This window comes from Pseudophryne corroboree (genome assembly GCF_028390025.1).
Source record: "Pseudophryne corroboree isolate aPseCor3 chromosome 3 unlocalized genomic scaffold, aPseCor3.hap2 SUPER_3_unloc_23, whole genome shotgun sequence".
Classification (NCBI taxonomy): Eukaryota; Metazoa; Chordata; class Amphibia; order Anura; family Myobatrachidae; genus Pseudophryne; species Pseudophryne corroboree.
Genome location: NW_026967512.1, coordinates 1,292,139 through 1,308,528, shown reverse-complemented (window position 1 = coordinate 1,308,528; position 16,390 = coordinate 1,292,139). Strand labels below are relative to the sequence as shown.

The following is a 16,390-nucleotide window of genomic DNA, read 5'->3' as shown; positions in this document are numbered from 1 at the left end:
GTACCGGCTATGCTAGCCTGATGTAAAATAGAGTCAAGCTCTGTTTTATATTCTTTGGTGGGGTCCCTAGTGAGTTTTCTATAGACCTTACTGTCATTCAGCTGCCGATCACATTCTCTGACATAATCTTCAAAATTCAGCACAACGATAGCCCCGCCCTTATCCGCCTTACGTATAATAATGTCGGTGCGGGCCGACAAAGCTTTTAAAGTGACCAGTTCGGTTTTAGGTAAATTGGGATAAACCCCATCCGACGAGGGAGTAAGTTCCTCTGCTTCAAGCATACGTAAGAATGTCCGTATAGAAGGATTAAGGCTTGGGGGGTCAAAGTGAGACCGAGGGGCTATTCGTCGCAACTGGGCTGGAACCTCTGGATGCAAATTGTCTACTGTATGGGTGTTAAAATATTCTTGTCGCCTAAGAGATCGTCCCAGACGGTGTACTTCAACTTTCCATTCCAGGGGATCCGCTGGAACTGTGGGGACAAAGGAGAGGCCCTTCGCTAACAGTCGATATTCTTGATCAGACTATTATCGATCTAATCTAATCCCTAGGGGATTTAGGATCCGCAACTCCCCCACTATAGGTCGGTTCAACACTACCTTCTGTAGACGTTGGGTAGCAATCCTCAACAAATGCTCCATGGATCTATTGTTACTAGTGGTTGAGGAGTCGACACGGGAGCTCAACCTGGTCCGGGAGCAAATTCAGCAATTTGAGGCAATACATAAACCCACGCTACAGCTGGACACTCAGAATGAATGGGTAACCAAGCTCACTACACAAATAGAGCAATACCGCCAGGAGCTAGTGCGATTCAAGAAAGAGAAACTAGCCACTGTTCAAAGGGATTATCAGCAACGTGAGGTATACCCTTGGCTGGGTGGGTCCAGGACGACCAGGGACCAACAACAGTGGCGGTCTAACCCCCGGAGGAGGCGTGAACAACAACTTGGGGCTAGTACCTCAGCCAGCGACTCAGAAGGAGCCTCTGGGTCCTTATCTCAATCAGATGGCAATTTCCCTTTAGGCCAAGGCCCATCGGGTGTGCGGACTCGATCCAACCGCACCCCCCACGCAAGAAGAGGGAGAGGACGCGGAGGTCGCGGCAGAATCAAAGAATTGCCCGCACCAAAACCACCCAGAGTTTAAAAGAGCTGGTGTTTAACCTGTCTTCAGTCCCTCTTTCTGATCAAGAATATCGACTGTTAGCGAAGGGCCTCTCCTTTGTCCCCACAGTTCCAGCGGATCCCCTGGAATGGAAAGTTGAAGTACACCGTCTGGGACGATCTCTTAGGCGACAAGAATATTTTAACACCCATACAGTAGACAATTTGCATCCAGAGGTTCCAGCCCAGTTGCGACGAATAGCCCCTCGGTCTCACTTTGACCCCCCAAGCCTTAATCCTTCTATACGGACATTCTTACGTATGCTTGAAGCAGAGGAACTTACTCCCTCGTCGGATGGGGTTTATCCCAATTTACCTAAAACCGAACTGGTCACTTTAAAAGCTTTGTCGGCCCGCACCGACATTATTATACGTAAGGCGGATAAGGGCGGGGCTATCGTTGTGCTGAATTTTGAAGATTATGTCAGAGAATGTGATCGGCAGCTGAATGACAGTAAGGTCTATAGAAAACTCACTAGGGACCCCACCAAAGAATATAAAACAGAGCTTGACTCTATTTTACATCAGGCTAGCATAGCCGGTACCATCTCCAGTGAAGTGGTTCGAGCTCTTACCATTGAGCACCCCAAGGCCCCATTATTTTATACTGTGCCCAAGGTCCACAAGACACTGGTTGACCCTCCAGGCAGGCCCATTGTGTCTGCCAGGGGGTCGCTCTATCATCCAGTGTCGGTGTACCTTGACGCATACTTAAATCCATGCATTCAATCCCTTCCTTCTTACCTTCAGGACACTACGTCCTTACTACGTGAGCTTCAACTCCTGGGGAATATACCTGAGGGTACGTCATTATGCAGTTCTGACGTTACCAGCTTGTATACGTGTATCCCTCATGAAGCAGGTATCGAAGCGGTTAGGAGTTTACTTGAGGATAATGATTCCTACCAAGGGCCAGAGATTTCGTTTTTTCTAAATCTATTAGAAAAGGTACTTACCCGTAATTACTTTGTCTTTAATGGCCGTTTTTTGCTCCAATTAGCGGGGTGTGCGATGGGGTCCGCTGTGGCCCCGTCGTACGCGAACGCTTTCATGTACCAGCTGGAGAAACGTATGTTTTACCTTGATCCTGCCATTATGTCTCAAGTACTATACTATAGAAGATATATAGATGACCTTCTGGTTATATGGCTGGGGACTCGAGAAGATCTGATTGCCCTGTGGGAGGACCATAATGCCACTAAACACCCTGTGCAGTTTACGTATACAATAGACGGTTGTGTCATTAACTACCTTGATGTATTGATCACTGTCAAGGAGGGACAGTTGTCTACCTCCATGTATGTCAAGAAAACTGACAGGAATATGTTGTTAGAGCATTCTAGTTTTCACCCGGCCCCATTGCGTAAGGGTTTACCATTTTCACAATTTATGCGTGTAAGACGCATCACGTCAGACCCCCAAGAAACTGAGTTAGCCATGGATGCCATGCAGGCTAAATTTATTGAACGGGGTTACCCGCATGGTATTTTACAACAGGCTAGGTCAAAGGCCCTTAGTATCCCTAGAGCAGAGGCCCTTAGTCCCTCGAGCCGTAGCCACTCTAATCGTGGCCCCAAACTTCCTTGGGTTAACAGATATACGGTAGCCAGTACTAGGAGGGTACGTAGGGCTAAGTCATTGTGGCCTATTATTCAGACTGAGGGGTCATTATCATCTTTGGCTAACACGTCACTTTTACCTAGTCATACCAGAGGACGTAATATAGGGGATCACATAGTCAAACTGGATGTCTCTAAAATGACAGGTATACAGGAAAATAAGATTTTACTTACCGATAAATCTATTTCTCGTAGTCCGTAGTGGATGCTGGGGACTCCGTCAGGACCATGGGGAATAGCGGGCTCCGCAGGAGACAGGGCACATCTAAAAAGCCTTTTAGGTCACATGGTGTGTACTGGCTCCTCCCCCTATGACCCTCCTCCAAGCTTCAGTTAGGTACTGTGCCCGGACGAGCGTACACAATAAGGAAGGATCTTGAATCCCGGGTAAGACTCATACCAGCCACACCAATCACACCGTACAACTTGTGATCTGAACCCAGTTAACAGTATGATAACAAAACACGAAGTAGCCTCTAAAAAGATGGCTCACAACAATAGTAATAACCCGATTTTTGTAACAATAACTATGTACAAACATTGCAGACAATCCGCACTTGGGATGGGCGCCCAGCATCCACTACGGACTACGAGAAATAGATTTATCGGTAAGTAAAATCTTATTTTCTCTAACGTCCTAGTGGATGCTGGGGACTCCGTCAGGACCATGGGGATTATACCAAAGCTCCCAAACGGGCGGGAGAGTGCGGATGACTCTGCAGCACCGAATGAGAGAACTCCAGGTCCTCTTTAGCCAGAGTATCAAATTTGTAAAATTTTACAAACGTGTTCTCCCCTGACCACGTAGCTGCTCGGCAAAGTTATAATGCCGAGACTCCTCGGGCAGCCGCCCAGGATGAGGCCACCTTCCTTGTGGAATGGGCATCTACATATTTCAGCTGTGGCAGGCCTGCCACAGAATGTGCAAGCTGAATTGTACTACAAATCTAGCGTGCAATAGACTGCTTAAGCAGGAGCACCCAGCTTGTTGGGTGCATACAATATAAACAGCAAGTCAGACTTTCTGACACCAGCCGTCCTAACTATATATATATATATATATATATATATATATATATTTTTAGGGCCCTGACAACGTCTAGTAATTTGGAGTCCTCCAAGTCCCTAGTAGCCGCAGGCACCACAATAGGTTGTTTCAGGTGAAAACGCTGACACCCCTTTAGGAAGAAACTGGAGACGAGACCCAGTTCTGCCCTGTTCAAATGGAAAATTTTTAATATGGGCTTTTGTAAGACAAAGCCGCCCATTCTGACAATCGCCTGGCCGAGGCCAGGACTAACAACATGGTCACTTTCCATGTGAGATATTGGTCAACAGCATGGTCACTTTCCATGTGAGATATTTCAAATCCACAGATTTGAGCGGTTCAAACCAATATGAATATAAGGAATCCCAACACTATGTTGAGATCTCACGGTGCCCCTAGAGGCACAAAAGAGCTGTATATGCAATACACCCTTTACAATCTGGACTTCAGGAACTGAAGTCAATTCTTTCTGGAAGAAAATCTACAGGGCCGAAATTTAAATCTTAATGAACCCCAATTTGAGGCTCAAAACACTCCTGTTTTCAGGAAGTGTAGAAATCGACCCAGTTGAATTTCCTTCGTGGAGCCTTCCTGGCCTCACCCACGCAACATATTTTCACCACATGTGGTGATGACGTTGTGCGGTCACCTCCTTCCTGGCTTTGACCAGGGTAGGTATGACCTCTTATGGAATGCCTTTTCCCTTCAGGATCCGGCATTCAACCGCCATGCCGTCACACGCAGCCGCGGTAAGTCTTGGAATATACATGGTACTTGCTGAAGCAAGTCCCTTCTTAGCTCTTAGTCCTCTGTGAGCATCTCTTGAAGTTCCGGGTACCAAGTCCCTCTTGGCCAATCCGGAGCCACTAGTATAGTTCATACTCCTCTATGTCTTATAATTCTCAATACCTTGGTTATGAGAAACAGAGGAGGGAACACATACACTGACTGGTACACCCACGGTGTTACCCGAACATCCACAGCTATCGCCTGAAGGTCTCAAGACCTGGCGGAATACCTGTCCCGTTTTTTGTTCGGGCGGGACGCCATCATGTCCACCTTTGGTCTTTGCCAACGGTCCACAATCATGCTGAAAAACTTCCCTATGAAGTTTCCACTCTCCCGGGTGGAGGTAATGCCTGCTGAGGAAGTCTGCTTCCCAGTCGTCCACTCCCGGAAAGAACACTGCTGACAGTGCTATCACATGATTTTCCGCCTAGCGAAAAATCCTTGCAGTTTTGTCACTGCCCTCCTGCTTCTTGTGCCGCCCTTTCTGTTTACGTGGGCGACTGCCGTGATGTTATCCCACTGGATCAATACCGGCTGACCTTGAAGCAGAGGTCTTGCTAAGTTTAGAGCATTATAAATTTGCTCTAAGCTTATTTATGCGGAGAGAATTCTCCAGACTTAATCACACTTCCTTGGAAATTTTTTTTTTTTTTTTTTTCTGTGTGACTGTTCCCCAGCCTCTCAGGCTGGCCTCCGTGGTCACCGGCATCCAATCCTGAATGCCGAATCTGCGGCCCTCTAGACGATGAGCACTCTGTAATCACCACAGGAGAGACACCCTTGTCCTTGGATATAGGGTTATCCGCTGATGCATCTGAGGATGCGATCCGGACCATTTGTCCAGCAGATCCCACTGAAGTGTTCTTGCGGGAAATCTGCCGAATGGAATTGCTTCGTAATAAGCCACCATTTTTACCAGGACTCTTGTGCAATGATGCACTGACACTTTTCCTGGTTTTAGGAGGATCCCGATTAGCTCGGATAACTTCCTGGCTTTCTCCACTGGGAGAAACACGTTTTTCTGGACTGTGTCCAGAATCATCCCTAGGAACAGTAGACGTGTCGTCGGAAAAAGCTGCGATTTTGGAATATTTAGAATCCATTCGTGCTGTCGTAGAACTACTTAAGATAGTGCTACTCCGACCTCCAACTGTTCTCTGGACCTTGCCCTTATCAGGAAAGCGTCCATGTTTCTTTTAAGAAAAATCATCATTCCGGCCATTACCTTGGTAAAGACCCGGGGCGCCGTGGACAATCCAAACGGCAGCGTCTGAACTGATAGTGACAGTTCTGTACCAGGAACCTGAAGTACCCTTGGTGAGAAGGGCAAATTTGGACCTGTATGTAAGCGTCCCTGATATCCAGTGACACCATATCGTCCCCTTCTTCCTGGTTCGCTATCACTGCTCCGAGTGACTCCATCTTGATTTGAACGCTTGTATGTAAGTGTTCAAATATTTCAGATCTCACCGAGCCGGTTGGCTTCAGTACCACAATATAGTGTGGAATACTACCCCCTTCCTTGTTGTAAGAGGGGTACTTTGATTATCACCTGCTGGGAATACAGCCTGTGAATTGTGTGAGGGGGAGACGTCTCGAATTTCCAATGTACACCTGGGATACTACATGTAGGATCCCGGAGTTCCCTTGCGAGTGATTCTGAAACTCTTGAGATGACCCCCTACCGCACCTGAGTCCGCTTGTACGGCCCCAGCGTTATGCTGCGGACTTGGCAGAAGCTGTGAAGGGCTTCTGTTCCCGGGAATGGGCTGCTTGCTGCAGTCTTCTTCCCTTTCCTCTACCCCTGGGCAGATATGACTGGCCTTTGCCCGCCTGCCCGTATGGGGACGAAAGGACTGAGACTGAAAAGACTGTGTCCTTTTCTACCGATATGTGACTCGGGGTAACAAAAGGTGGATTTTTCAGCTGTTGCCATGGCCACCAGGTTCAATGGACCGCCCCTTTATACGGCAATACTTCCATATGCCGTCTGGAATCTGCCTCACCTGACCACTATCGTGTCTTCGTCTGGCAGATATGTACATCACATTTACTCTTGATGCCAGAATGCAAATATGCCTCTGCGCATCACGCATATATAGAAATGCATCCTTAAAATGCTCTATAGTCAATAAAATCTTGTCCCTGTCAAGGGTATCAAAATTTTCAGTCAGGAAATCCGACCAAGCCCCCTCAGCGCTGCACATCCAGGCTGAGGCGATTGCTGGTCGTAGTATAACACCAGTATGTGTGTATATACTGTTATGATATTTTTCCAGCTTCCTATCAGCTGGCTCCTTGAGGGCGGCCGTATCTGGAAACGGTAACGCCATGTTTTTATAAGCGTGTGAGCGCCTTATCCACCCTAAGGTGTGTTTTCCAACTCGCCCTTACTTTTGGCGGGAAAGGGTATACCGCCCATAACTTTCTATCGGAGGAACCCCACGTATCATCACACACTTCATTTAATTTATCTGATTCAGGCAAAACTACAAGTAGTTTATTCCCACCCTACAAAATACCCTTATTTGTGGTACTTGTGGTATCAGAAATATGTAACACCTCCTTCATTGCCCTTAACATGTAACTTGTGGCCCTAAAGGAAAAATACGTTTGTTTCTTCACCGTCGACACTGGGGTCAGTGTCCGTGTCAGTGTCTGTCGACCGACTGAGGTAATTGGGCGTTTTTACAAGCCCCTGACGGTGTCTGAGACGCCTGGACCGATACTAATTTGTCCGCCGGCTGTCTCATGTCGTCAACCGGCTTGCAGCGTGTTGACATTATGACGTAATTCCATAAGTAAGCCATCCATTCCGGTGTCGACTCCCTAGAGAGTGACATCACCATTACAGGCAATTTGCTCCGTCTCCTCACCAACATTTTCCTCATACATGTCGACACACACGTACCGACCTACAGCACACACACAGGGAATGCTCTGATAGAGGACAGGACCCACTAGCCCTTTGGGGAGACAGAGGGAGAGTTTGCCAGCACACACCAAAAGCGCTATAATGTATATAACAACCCTAGAAGGTGTTGTTTCTATATATGCGCTCTTAATATATATATATATATATCGCCAATTTATGCCCCCCTTCTCTTTAACCCTGTTTCTGTAGTGCAGTGCAGGGGAGAGTGGGAGCCTTCCTCACCAGCGGAGCTGGGCAGGAAAATGGCGCCTGTGTGCTGAGGAGAATAAGCTCCGCCCCTTTCTCGGCGGGCTTTTCCTCCCGGTTTCTTTAATACTGGCCTGGGTTAAAATACATACATATAGCCTTAATGGCTATATGTGGTGTATTTCTTTTGCCAAATTAGGTATTTATATTGCTGCCCAGGGCGCCCCCAGCAGCGCCCTGCACCCTCCGTGACCGTGTCAGTGAGCCTGTGAGACAACAATGGCGCACAGCTGCAGTGCTGTGCGCTACCTCTATGAAGACTGAGAAGCCTTCTGCCGCCTGTCACCGGACCTCCGTCTCCGCCGTCTTCAGCGTCTGTAAGGGGGATCGGCGGCGCGGCTCCGGGACGAACCCCAGGCTGACCTGTGTTCCGACTCCCTCTGGAGCTCAGTGTCCAGTAGCCTAAGACTTCAATCCTCCTGCACGCAGGTGAGTTGCAAGTCTCTCCCCTAAGTCCCACGTTGCAGTGATCCTGTCGCCAGCAGGAATCACTGATTAGTTTAAACCTAAAAAAGACTTTTCTAAACAGCTCTATAAGAAAGCCATCCAGGTTGCCCCCTACTCGGACGGGCACAGAAACCTAACTGAAGCTTGGAGGAGGGTCATAGGGGGAGGAGCCAGTACACACCATGTGACCTAAAAGGCTTTTTAGATGTGCCCTGTCTCCTGCGGAGCCCGCTATTCCCCATGGTCCTGACGGAGTCCCCAGCATCCACTAGGACGTTAAAGAAACACATTTCCTGAGAACTAAACTAGGGTGTTTCAGATGTTTGGGGTGTGCCACATGTAACACCCTTATGACAAGTAGTACCTTTAACCATCCCCATACTGGCAAGAAGCTGCCTATTCGCCATCGCCTAACTTGCACATCCACACATGTAGTGTATCTATTAATATGCCCATGTGGCTTAGCCTATGTAGGTAAAACCATTCGCCAGTTTCGTGAGCGAATGGCACTACATAGAAGTGCTATAAAAAAAGCTTTTGAAAAGGGCAATAGTGACCAACCGTTTGCACGACATTGTCTGCTGCACAAACATGGGATACCTAGTATTAGGGCAATGTTGATTGACCATGTTCCCAGAAACCTCAGAGGGGGTGACCGTGATAGAATCCTACTACAAAGAGAATCTAGGTGGATTTTTAAACTAGATACGCTATCACCGCGTGGCCTCAATGAAAATCTGGGATTAAACTGCTTTAAGTGAGGCACTATAATGTTATATAGTAACCATATGGCAATCCTTTAGATTGATCAGTAACGTAGCTATGAGCTCTGTTGGAGATTATGTTTCTATTCTCTGGTTATTCTGCAATTTTGCTCTTTTCAAGTATACAGCAATGTTATTGATGCGCTATTTAACCTCTGACAGGTGGGGGTGGGATAATAATTTTTTTTTTGGTTGTGGTATAGCACTATATGTGTTAACGTTGTTTTGTTTGTTTTGTTTCTGTTGTTGCCTAGACACCTCCCTGTATCATTGTTGCCTGACAGCGTCACGGGCCGGCAGCGTGGAGTTCCCAGCCGCATCACCAGTGTACAGAGATCGTGCCCGGCGGTCCCCATGGTTACAGGACGGGGGCGCGTCCCAATGACGTCACTGCTGAGCAACCAGGAAGTGCTGCTGAGCGGCCGGCGGGTCAGAGCGGCGTGTGACAGGTGAGTAGGATTTGAGCCCTAATGGTAATTGCAATGGGGGGTATATATGTATGGTGTTTTGTTCAGTTTTGTTATGATGACCCTGAGGACGGGGGACTTTACCCCGAAACATGTTGGAATAAACTGACATATACTTTACCGCTGTTTATGCCTGCTTGAGTGCCGCCTTCATCACCATCCTATATATATATATATATATATATATATATATATATATTGTTCCATTAAATATTAAGGACACCGTGTAAGGACATCGTGTATGGGATGAAATTGTTCAGGGTCACATAAGTAATAATTCGGTGGTTGCGAGGATATTGTCACATATTACGTCAACAAGTTATTAGCGATACCGGATTCATGTATATTACTGTATGATACTTTGGTCGGTGTGAACTGGTCTTTAGGTGGGAGCCCAGAAGTAACCTGTAATCACATCACAAGATTAGGTGTCGCTCAGTGTTCCAGCTGACCAATGACCCACGGTGTACTGAATATGTCCCGCCCCTGGACCAATGGAAGACCTTACATTCCCCATTGTACTGTTATTGGAACATTGTATAAAAGGACGCACCTGACCCAGGTTTCAGTCACCTTTCTCAGAGGTCATCTTGTAAGACGACTGAGGCCTGGAATCTGGTGGCGCAGCGTATGTATGAAGGTAACTGATCCTATTGTATTGGTATAGTTGTATTGCTAATTGTACTTGCATTTATTTCCTGTCTGTTGTATATTATTGTACGTATTACTGTATTCTTGAATTGTATTGTGTTGCTACAGTGCAGCATTGTTATCCCTTTGTGTCCGCTAGGGACTAATATATATGGTTATTGGGTTGGACCTCTAATCCTAATTTACCCATCTGTCTCGACTAAGTTATTTTGTAAATCTGGCGAAGTGTCAGGGACACTTCCGACACTATACTAAGGTTTAAGTATGTTATATTGCTGGAGCCATATATATTTACCAAGGTGTTACGAGAGCATCACACCGCTCAAAAGGTACGCTAAGTGGCGCTACACGTAGCGTAACATTGAGAAACTGCGCAACTGACTTATCGTCCATCGGTTTATTTTAAAAACAGTTTATCACAAAGTTAAAAAACAACAGAACATTTGAATAGACATAATTTATTTAAAACCAACAAATGATAAAACTATTTAATTACACAGAGAGACCCCCCCCCTTCCCCCGTAATATCATCCAACTATTCAAATGAGCTGTCAAAATCAGATATAGCCAAAATTAAACTGGAAATATTTTGCTTTTAAACAACTTTATTTCATATCTTTAATACACATATTTTTGTCTATATTTTAAACTTAAAAAATACTTTACTCTGCACAACAGCCTATGGGGGTCATTCAGACCCAGCCGCAATAGTGGCCCGCAGCAGTTTACCCGGTGGTGGCAAAATGCACATGCACAGCGGCCACACAGACACACACATTGTGGTCGCATCCCTGAGGGGTGAACGCGGGCAGGGTGGGACGATTTTCTGGGGGGGCTGCGTGATGTCACATCTGTGTTCATCTCTGATTAACCCCCTATAAGCTTCTAGAGTGCACCTCATATCTCATCTTTTCCAAGTTACTACAAATATGAGATCGGTAGCAGCACTACTTTCAGGATTATTACACAGAACGCAGAGGCTGACACAGCAAATAACAGTAACACATATAAGGGATTAACTAGAAATAAGGAAGCATGATCATCATTAAGTCTAATTATCAAATGGTTCTGTGTGGGACCAATACACCTCTTTACTGTCTCCAGCAGCCCCTAGTACTACACTGCAGCCACCTGCCCTGTCTACCACCCACTACTGCCACTGTCCTGTCTCCCCCCCACTACTGCTACCCACCTTGTCTCCCCCCAGTACTGCCATCCACCCTGTGTCTCCCCCACCACTGCCACCCACCCTGTCTCCCCCCACTACTGCTACCCACCTTGTCTCCCTACCTACTGCCACCCATCCTGTCTCCCCCCTACTGCCATCCACCCCGTGTCTCCCCCACCACTGACACCTACCGTCTCCCCCCACTACTGCCATTCACCCCGTGTCTACCCCCACTACTGCCATTCACCCCTTGTCTCCCCCCACTACTGCCATCCACCCCATGACTCCACTACCACCCACCCTGTCTCCCTGCTCTGACACCTCAGCTTGGGGACGTTTACTCACATAGACACTGCCTACAGCAGCCCCCGCTACTGCACTACTGCCACCCACCCTGTCTCCCCGACATCTAAGCACTGCTTGGGAATCTATGGTACTGCTAAGTCCTTCATCAACAGATGGAAGAAGCTTGGGCAGTACGGAGGCAGAAGCTGCTTCTGGTACCGTGGTCATGCAAGGCTGGGAGAGTCAGTAAGATTATTTAATAGCTGGTCTAATTCAGTAAGGATTGCAGATGCTGCTATTTAGCAGAATTAGCAATCCTTTTCCTAGCGCGCTAGGGGCCGCCCATCACAGGGCAAGGCCACCCAGCATGCTGACCGCCGCCTCCCCCCTGATGAAGCAGAAAATGCGATTGCCTCACAATTTCTGCTTCATCGTAGAAGTTAGTGAAGCCTCCTGCTGCAGCTCAGTTGCGCCCGCAGGAGGCCCGACGCATTCTTCTCGAATACAGCGGCTGCATGTCACAAAGCCACCATGATGATGTCCGTTTGTCCGCCTTTGCCCTCTGTTCGCGCTACACTGCCCCCGCACCGATTCGCACCTCCCTGGAAATGGAGCATTGCCCACCAACCCTCGTGACCGCCTCTGCCTGACAGGCAATCACATTTTCTGTGGCCCCTCCGCAGAAAATGCGGGCGCATGCACAGGATGGGTGCAGTGGATGCGCCCGCAACTTTTTCAGAATTCCATTTGGATCACACACTGCGATCCAACCTGAATTAGGCCCAGTCACCATCTTACAGGCAGCCGGTGCAGGGACCAGAGAATGGGTGTTATGTGGCAGGAACGGGCTAGTTAGGTAACAGCCTGGCTGCTGCATTCTGTACATGCTACAACTGGTGCAATTCTTCTGCTGGGAGACCCAGGTAGATGACATTGCAGTAGTCTATATGAGATGATACAAGTGCATGTACGACATCAGGTAGATCTTCTGAGGGAATTAAGTGCTGGAGTCTGGCTATGGTCCACATATGAGGATCTGATTCTGGCTGATACCGGATGTCTAATGGTGTCACTCCACCATCCAGGACACTAATATTCTGCACATGACCAGCATTTTGTAATTCTGAACCCCCAAGCGTAAGTCTGGCTGGTAGCAAAGCTGAGCTGTAGCCCTGCCCTTTGTTGGTGAGCTTCTATCATAAGGACCTGTTTCACCAGGACTGAGTCACAGCGAACTGGCATCACCCACACCTGGAGCTCAGCTAGACATTTAGGATTGGTACTGGGTTCTCAGTACCCAGAGCAAAAGACAGGTCATCTGCATAGCAGTGGTAGATGAGGGCATGACACCTGATTATTTCACACTGTGGTAACATGTGTATTGCAAAAAGTATAGGAGAGATGATAAGAACCTTGAAGAACACATGGCAATGATAAGTATACTCCAGAAGATTAAAATGGCTTCTCACCTGTGTGTCTTCTCTGGTGTGTAACAAGTTGTGATTTCTGTGTAAAACATTTCCCACACTCAGAACATTGAAATGGCTTCTCACCTGTGTGATTTCTGTGATGTATAACAAGAGCTGATTTGTGTGCAAAACCTTTCCCACACTCAGAGCATGGAAATGGATTCTCACCTGTGTGACTTTGCTGATGTCTAACAAGATGTGATTTCTGTGTAAAACATTTCCCACACTCAGAGCAAAAAAATGGCTTCTCACCTGTGTGACTTCTGTGATGTATAACAAGATCTGATTTGTGTGCAAAACATTTCTCACACTCAGTACATGCAAATGGCTTCTCACCTGTGTGACTTCTCTGATGTTTAACAAGTTGTGATTTCCGTGTAAAACATTTCCCACACTCAGTGCAAGAAATTGGATTCTCACCCGTGTGACTTCGGTTATGACTAACAAGATCTGATTTGTGTGCAAAACATTTCCCACACTCAGGACATGGAAATGGCCTCTCACCTGTGTGACTTCGCTGATGTATAACAAGTTTTGATTTCTGGGCAAAACATTTCCCACACTCCGAGCAAGAAAATGGCTTCTCACCTGTGTGACTTCGCTGATGTCTAACAAGTTCTGATTTCCGGGCAAAACATTTCCCACACTCAGAGCAAGAAAATGCCTTCTCACCTGTGTGACTTTTGTTATGACTAACCAGATCTGATTTGTGTGTAAAACATTTCCCACACTCATGACATGGAAATGGCTTCTCAGCTGTGTGACTTTGCTGATGTGCAAAAAGATGTGATTTCTGTGCAAAACATTTTCCACAGTCAGAACATGGAAATGGCCTCTCACCTGTGTGAATTCTTTGATGTCTAGCAAGTTGTGATTTCTGTGCAAAATATTTCCCACACTCAGAACATGGAAATGGTGATATACCTGTGTGACTTCTCTTATGTGCATCAAGAGTTGATTTGTATGTAAAACATTTCCCACACTCAGAACAGGAATATGGTTTCTCACCTGTATGTATTCTCTTATGTATTACAAGAAGTGATTTGTATGTAAAACATTTCCCACACTCAGAACATGGAAATGGAGTCTCACCTGTGTGACTTCGCTGATGTTTAACAAGTTGTGATTTCCGGGTGAAACATTTCCCGCACTCAGAACATGGAAATGGCTTTTCACCAGTGTGATTTCGCTGATGTGTAACAAGATGTGATTTCAGTGTAAAACATTTCCCACACTCAGAACATGGTAATAGGTTCTCACCTGTGTGACGTCTCTGATGTGTAACAAGATGTGATTTCTCTGTAAAACATTTCCCACACTCAGAACATGCAAATGGCTTCTCACCTGTGTGACTTCTCTGATGTTTAACAAGTTGTGATTTCCGTGTAAAACATTTCCCACACTCAGTGCAAGAAATTGGATTCTCACCCGTGTGACTTCGCTGATGTATAACAAGTTTTGATTTCTGGGCAAAACATTTCCCACACTCCGAGCAAGAAAATCGCTTCTCACCTGTGTGACTTCGCTGATGTATAACAAGATTTGATTTCTGGGCAAAACATTTCCCACACTCCGAGCAAGAAAATGGCTTCTCACCTGTGTGACTTCGCTGATGTCTAACAAGTTCTGATTTCCGGGCAAAACATTTCCCACACTCAGAACATGGTAATAGGTTCTCACCTGTGTGACGTCTCTGATGTGTAACAAGATGTGATTTCTCTGTAAAACATTTCCCACACTCAGAACATGGAAATGGCTTCTGACCTTTGTGACTGCACTGATGTGAAACAAGTTGTGATTTGCAGGTAAAACATTTCCCACACTCAGAACATATCAGTGGCTTCTCACCTGCCTTAGCTGCCAGATGGGTAATAAGCTTTGTGTTCTGTGTAAAACATTTGGCATCTATAGAACAGGGAAACACTGTATCTACTCTCAGAGCTGTAACAGATGCACCAATATCAGAGTGATCAGGAGAACATTTCCCAGGATCAGAGGGATCAGCTGATAGAGCTGGATGTATAATTGGGGTAATGGGATTATCTCCTGGAGAATCCTGTCTGCTGTCATTATCTTTTATGTCACAATCCGGGGATAACATTAGATGTCCTTCTGAGATATTCCTGCTTGTGGGTCCATCTGCTGGAAATAAAATACATTATGGGAATGTGACATTTTCTGTAACAATATTAATCTTGTAAACAATAGGAGAAAATTACATTTTGGGACACTTAATAGTAAATGTGTGTATTAAAACATAACATTTAATGAAGGCTTTATAATAATGTCTCCTAACGTTACTCCTGGAAGCATTGGTAAACCTGTACATGTGTTACTCACCCTTATATAAGGTATATTGCTACAGCAGAGTAGGGGTGGAACAAGGTATTTTACATGCAATACACCATATAATACACTGCAATCATCATCTGCTAGGTTATAATCCATTGTTACACCCCCATCATCAGTGTCTTACTGTACCTCTACTCTCAATAGTAATAAGGAAGATGTGTGTACGGTATGATATAGATAATAACATATCAGAATCTATACAGCTGCCGCCATACTTCTGCTTCTCATATGTGTGCTACTGGCAGCAGTGAACATCTGAGTGAGAGTGCAGGGAAGACAGCAGAGTCTGATGAGAAAGAGATTGGATCTGCCTTTGCAGGGATGTACCACACCTGTCACCCCGGTTATTATATAATATAATAAATAAGAGGGGCGTGGACTATCCAGACGTGCTTTCTGGAGCTCTCCTCACTAAGTGGCTTCTTATCTACCCTACCTAAAAGCTCTCAGCCACCGCTGGGACCAAGACCCAATCTATTAAGTCCCCCACTCCTCCTGCCCTAAAGACGCTCACTCCGCTCAGTCTGGGCACCGTTCACTGCTGCAGCCTAGTGACGCAGCTGAAGCCACGGGCTGTATTCTGGGACTACGTGTGGCCAGTCTTTCCTGCACGCTCCAGAGACCTGACTTGGAGGCGCTTTTGCCTCAGGTGGGAGCACTGGCTCTTCCGCTACTGCTGGGGGCAGAACGGGCTGCGCACAGTCACCGGAGCCCGGCAGTGTATTGGAAAGTGAGGTGATGATCAAGCACTCTTGGTCCGTTGCTCTTTCTCCAAATTCCAGTAGCCGATCTGCTAAGATATACGTGTCGAACCCCCTACCCCGGAGACGTTGGACCTCTGACCCTGCTAGGTATGAAACATATCTGCTGCTAGGAGAGAGGGTGGGGCTTGTGGGGCTCACCGGTTCTGTTCGAATGTCTACTGGTAGGCCACCATCTTCAATGCCAACGCCCTTAGCACTCTACCTCCGCCCAGAGGGA

At 46.7% G+C, this 16,390-nt stretch overlaps 1 protein-coding gene across 1 annotated transcript in view; it reads right to left on the bottom strand.

Annotated features, from left to right (window-relative positions):
• The window catches only part of LOC134983761 (zinc finger protein 585A-like), a 116,821-nt gene extending 101,495 nt beyond the window's left edge, over positions 1 to 15,326 (bottom strand). The window contains exon 1 of the mRNA XM_063949404.1: positions 13,058 to 15,326. Within this exon, the coding sequence (XP_063805474.1) occupies positions 13,058 to 15,158 (2,101 nt within the window). The 5' untranslated portion in view covers positions 15,159 to 15,326. The remainder of the gene's footprint in view (positions 1 to 13,057) is intronic.
• Positions 15,327 to 16,390: the final 1,064 nt, after the last annotated feature.